The following is a 5,213-nucleotide window of genomic DNA, read 5'->3' as shown; positions in this document are numbered from 1 at the left end:
TTTATGAGAAAATTATTTTTTGATAGAGCTTTATTCATTTTTTTTTAAAACCATAACTTTGCGGTATTTGTAAGTAGAAAATATCCAATTCTTTCAGTGATTGTACGTTACAGATTTTTATAAATTGACTTCATCCAAAACGGTAGAGTGTTGTATCAAAAATAAGAACACTAAAAAGGAAAAACCTTTCGTTAATACTAAGCTGAAAGATTCCATAGTTATTACACATTAAAGATTTTTATTTTATGTCTTTCAAAAAAGATACTTTTATTAAATGATGACTTCATTGAAAAAAAAAAAAAAAAAAATCAGACTTTTTACTACAATATGATTATGACGCATTAATTTTTTTTTATGAGATCATTAATTTTATGTCTAAGTACAAGTTTACAACCAACTGCCTATTTTTAAAGTTCCTAAAAAAAAAAAAAAACTATTTTTAATACACACTTTTAATTTTTTTTTAATTTTTAATATATATATATATAAGGAAAATATTTAGTGCTTGGAGGGTATAAAAAATGCATGCTTTTCCCTTTCATATATATATTGGGAAGTGGGAACCATCTTGAAAATAATGATTGGGGTCCCAAATTTGATCACCTTAATAGATTATATAGAAAAACCACTAATAAATTCTCAAAAAAAAAAAAAAAAAAATCAACCACATATAATTCGAAGTAAAATTTTTAAAGTCCTAACCCTTCAATAAAAATTGAGTAATTAAATTTTACTATATCATTAATAATTTAAATAAATACCAAAATAATGACATAAATGTTCTATTTGTGGATAATTGAGTGGTTTAGATTAATTCATTATTATTATTATTAAATTTTAATAAACACCAAAACAATGATAATTCATAAATGTCTATTTGAGAGAACATGGTATAAAATTACTCTTTTTTAAAATACTTTCTTTTTTTTTGGAAAAATTTAGGGGAGAAACTCTAGAGATATAACTTTTATTCCACGACTTTGAGAGTTCCATTGGGATAAGTTGAAGAAAAAAATAATCAACTGGTAAAGTCTCTAATAATTAAATAAGAGATTTAGAGTTCAATCTTCGCTTACAGTAAAAATTGATTGATGTCTTAATTGATGATAAAAAATTATTATCCAAAGCAAACGTTATATGTTGAAAACTCTTTTTAAAAAAAAAATTTATACAAAAATGTTTGTCCACCGCTCAAATTAGCTACAGCAAAATTTATAACAAAGTTCTACAAAACCTTAATCCAACTACAACCTTTCTAAATAATCCATTTTTAGAAAGCCGAAAAAAAAAATCTTTTTTGGGCTAATCAAGGATCTAGGATATTGAAATCTTTTTTGAGATTTATATTGAAATCTTAATCCAATTAAAAACACACGTGAAAGATTATTTAAAGCAGGACATTTTAGGCTAGAAAATTGGGTCCCAATTATTTTTATTTTATTTTTATTTTTTTCATGTTAGACGTGGCAAAATATTACTACGAATAATAGTCAGGTGAAACTTATATGATAAGAATTAAGAAAAGTGGGGTAACCTCAAATAAATGAGTTTCATAGAAATTTTACTGCAAATAGAAAGCAGCAGAGAAGAGAAACAAAACAAGCACACAGCTTGGAGAGACAGAGACACGTAGACAGAGAAACACAAACACAAATACAAAACAAAACAACAGAGAATGGAATGGAACAGAGCATTCCGATTCATTTGTAGTTGTGAGTGTGATAGCTGGTAACAAAAAAGAAAGAAAAGAAAAGCCATTGATTATTAATTTAATTAATGGCTAAGACAGAGGTGAATGATTCTTCTGATCCGACTGTGATGGCGAAAGTGACAGAGTTGAAGAAAGAGTTGCAGAGATTGGTGAAGGCTATAGTTGATGATGATGAGGATTGTAGCATTGAAAGCATTGATGAGGCTAAGGAAAAGCTTTGTGCTTTGAAGGAATTGAAGCAGAGGAGGAACCAGCGTTCGCTCTCGGTGAAGCTTCTTGACTCTTTGACGTGTCCTGAGGAGTTTCGTTGCCCTTTGTCCAAGGAATTGATGAGAGATCCTGTTATGCTTGCCACAGGCCAGGTTGGTATATATCTATATCACAATGTTATTTTGCTCTGTTTGGTTTCTGGGAAATTGTAATAAAAATAAACTTCAAATGATTTTTTAAGGAGGTGGGAAATCAGAGATAAGCAGTAATTTAAGAGTTTTTTTTGGTTTAATTATGGGATAATTGAGGTGGGTTTTGAATATTTTGCAAACCCAATTGACATAAAGGGCTATAAGGCTAAAACTTTTAACATCTAAGTTTCTTTTCCTCTGTTTTTTAGGAAACCAAATGGAGTGTGAATTAAAATTGAAATGGACTTCTTGTTTTTTTTTTTTTAATTTTTTTTTCACGAATTTTTGGGGGCTAGGAAATGACAGATAATATTTTCCACTGATAATTTTTTTTTTTTCTTTTAAAAGGACAGATAAGCAGTAATTTACTAATTTGAGATTTAATTATGGGATAATTGAGGTGGGTTTTGCATATTTTACAAACCCAATTAAGATAAGGTGCTAAAACTAAAAGGGATAAATCTTGGCGTCTAATTTTGTTTTCCTTTGTTTTGTAGGCAATCAAATGGAGAGTGGTTTTTTTTGGAGGGGGAGGGGGGGGGGGGGGGGGGGGGTGTTGTGAAGTGGATAGTAATTCTTTTTCTGGATTTTTGTTTTTTAATTTCGTAGTTCATGGATCGTTTTAATTATCTTTCAATCTCTGAATTTTGGATTTGGATTCATTGTGCTGCTTTTGTTTGTTCTTTGCTCTGTTTGGTGGCCAAGAAACTATGGGACAAAGAAAAGAAATTACAAACAAATCCATACTTTAGTTTTGCTGTTGCGTAGTTTAAGTGAGTTTCTTTTCCCTTTGTTTTATTTTTTCCCTCTTATCTTCTTGAAAATCAAAAGAAGCAATCTAAAATTTCGAGGTATGCAATGTAATTTACTGTTAGTTTCTCTTCTTTACTACTATCAGGAGGTTGAATTTCTGGTGGTTGCTTTATGGAAGTACTGTGTTTTATCATTTATGCACTGTCACTGAAAAATGAATATCAAGGTAGCACATGTTTGATGGAGACATGAATTTTTGAAATTTTATACTCCTACATTAGTTGTTCTCCTCCTGTGTTACTTTCTAAGTTTTGTTGAAGACAAGCATGTCAGAATGATGAATCTGATTAGTTTTCCTGGATAAGTGCAGTAGAAAATTCAACAACAAAAAAAAAAAACATGTTGAGAATTCATAATTCTTTGAGTAACTGGTGGTGCAGTTTTAGATACAAAATTAATCATGATAAAAATTTTGAGTCTTTGTCATAATTCACTGGTGTTAAACTCTTCTGATCTGAGCATCTTGTTTGCACTTTGTACCAATTGCTGTTTTGCTTTGTTTTGACATTCAGTAAAATTGGTAATGCTTTAATCCATTTATTTGGCATCCTTTTTCAAACCATACTTAATGGATCTGAGCTCCTTTGTTTGTACCAAATGCTGTTTGGATTTGTTATGATCCTGAAACTGGGCCTATATGTGAAAGAAATTAGTTTAGCTAGGAAATTGGCAGTGCTGTCATTCACACATTCTTCGTCTTTTGTCAAACCATACTTCTTGTGTTGTTTTGTGGTTTTTAATTTGTTTTGATTTCATTGTGCAGACATATGATAGACCCTTCATTCAGAAATGGCTAAACGCTGGCAACCGGACATGCCCTCTAACCCAACAAGTTCTCCCTCACACAATTCTTACTCCAAATCACTTAGTCCGAGGAGTGATATCTCAGTGGTGTAGAAGCCGGGGCATTGAATTGTCAGATTCTGTTCACAATATTAATGATGAAGGGGTAACAGATGCAGTTCGTGACCATTTTCTTTCTTTGCTGGAGAAGATGTCTTTGACACCTACTGAACAAAAAAAAGCTGCAAAAGAGCTTCGGCTGTTGACAAAGAGGATGCCCTCATTCCGGGCACTCTTTGGTGAGTCTTTAGATGCCATTCCTCAATTGCTCAATCCTTTTTCTGAAAACAAATCTCAAACCAGTATTCACCCAGATCTCCAAGAAGACGTGATCACGACACTCTTGAATCTCTCAATCCATGACAGCAACAAAAAGCTTGTTGCTGAAACTCCAAAGGTAATTCCTCTACTTACAGAAGCATTGAGGTCAGGAACCATTGAGACAAGGACCAATGCTGCTGCAACCCTTTTCACTTTGTCAGCTCTTGATTCAAACAAGGCACTTATTGGGAAATCTGGTGCACTAAAACCACTCATTGACCTATTAGAAGAGGGACATCCTTTAGCTATGAAAGATGTTGCTTCAGCAATCTTTAGCCTATGCATGATCCATGAGAACAGATCTAGAGCTGTGCGGGATGGTGCAGTGAGAGTGATTCTGATAAAGATCATGGACCGTATGCATGTGGATGAGTTGTTGGCTATCCTTGCAATGCTCTCAAACCATCCAAAGGCCATTGAAGAAATGGGAGAAGTTGGAGCTGTTCCTTGCTTGCTTAGCATTATTAGAGAGAGCAGTTGTGGACGGAACAAGGAGAATTGCATTGCGATCCTCCACTCTATCTGTTTGAATGATCGAACTAAGTGGAAGGAAATGAGAGAAGAAGAGAACACCTATGGAACCATCTCTGATCTTGCTAAGAATGGAACTTCAAGAGCCAAGAGAAAGGCCAGCAGCATTCTTGAGAGACTGAACAGGGTTGTTAATATAATGCATACTTCATGATCAACTCGCTTGTGCACAAGTATTCAGTAATTCAAGAGTACAATGTCATTGTACTCTCTCCTCTCACGTAATTGTGGATTCTAGTAATTAAATTTATGGCAGAATCCACCATTTAAGTAAGAGAAAAGAGTGCCATGACATTATACTCTGGGAGTATCTAATAATTTTACGTTGTGCACCACAAAAGAATGCATTACTTTGTAAATTCTGCATATATTTCCAGCTGTTTATGGTCCTTAACGCTGCTCTCAGGCCTTGTGTGGATCTTTCTCAATTGCCCTTGTGTATATTCTCGTTCTGTCTGGAATTTCAACTGTAGGTTCATGATGTCTTTCTTTTTCTTTTTTTTTTTTTTTTTCTTTTAAAGATTTTGGTAAGTGGTTCATGAGTTTGTTACTGTGGTTCTGTGAATAAATACAAATGAAGCTTTTATTTATAA

At 32.9% G+C, this 5,213-nt stretch overlaps 1 protein-coding gene across 1 annotated transcript; it reads left to right on the top strand.

Annotated features, from left to right (window-relative positions):
* Positions 1-1,535: 1,535 nt before the first annotated feature.
* On the top strand, positions 1,536-5,213 carry LOC126698975 (U-box domain-containing protein 9). Its single transcript, XM_050396521.1, has 2 exons — positions 1,536-2,073; positions 3,689-5,213. The coding sequence occupies exons 1-2, from the start codon at positions 1,777-1,779 to the stop codon at positions 4,772-4,774; spliced, it is 1,383 nt and encodes a 460-aa protein (XP_050252478.1). The 5' UTR covers positions 1,536-1,776; the 3' UTR covers positions 4,775-5,213.

The sequence above is a fragment of the Quercus robur genome, chromosome 9, assembly GCF_932294415.1.
Source record: "Quercus robur chromosome 9, dhQueRobu3.1, whole genome shotgun sequence".
Taxonomy (NCBI): Eukaryota; Viridiplantae; Streptophyta; class Magnoliopsida; order Fagales; family Fagaceae; genus Quercus; species Quercus robur.
Note: the sequence above shows the minus strand (reverse complement) of the source record. Positions and strands in the feature narration are given on the sequence as shown.

What these genes read in the sequence shown, in the direction of transcription:
- LOC126698975 (XM_050396521.1), top strand. Translation starts at nt 1,777, where the DNA reads ATGGCTAAGACAGAGGTGAATGATTCTTCTGATCCGACTGTGATGGCG. An exon ending in TTATGCTTGCCACAGGCCAG is followed by an intron (nt 2,074 to 3,688) that starts GTTGGTATATAT and finishes TTCATTGTGCAG; the next exon opens with ACATATGATAGACCCTTCAT.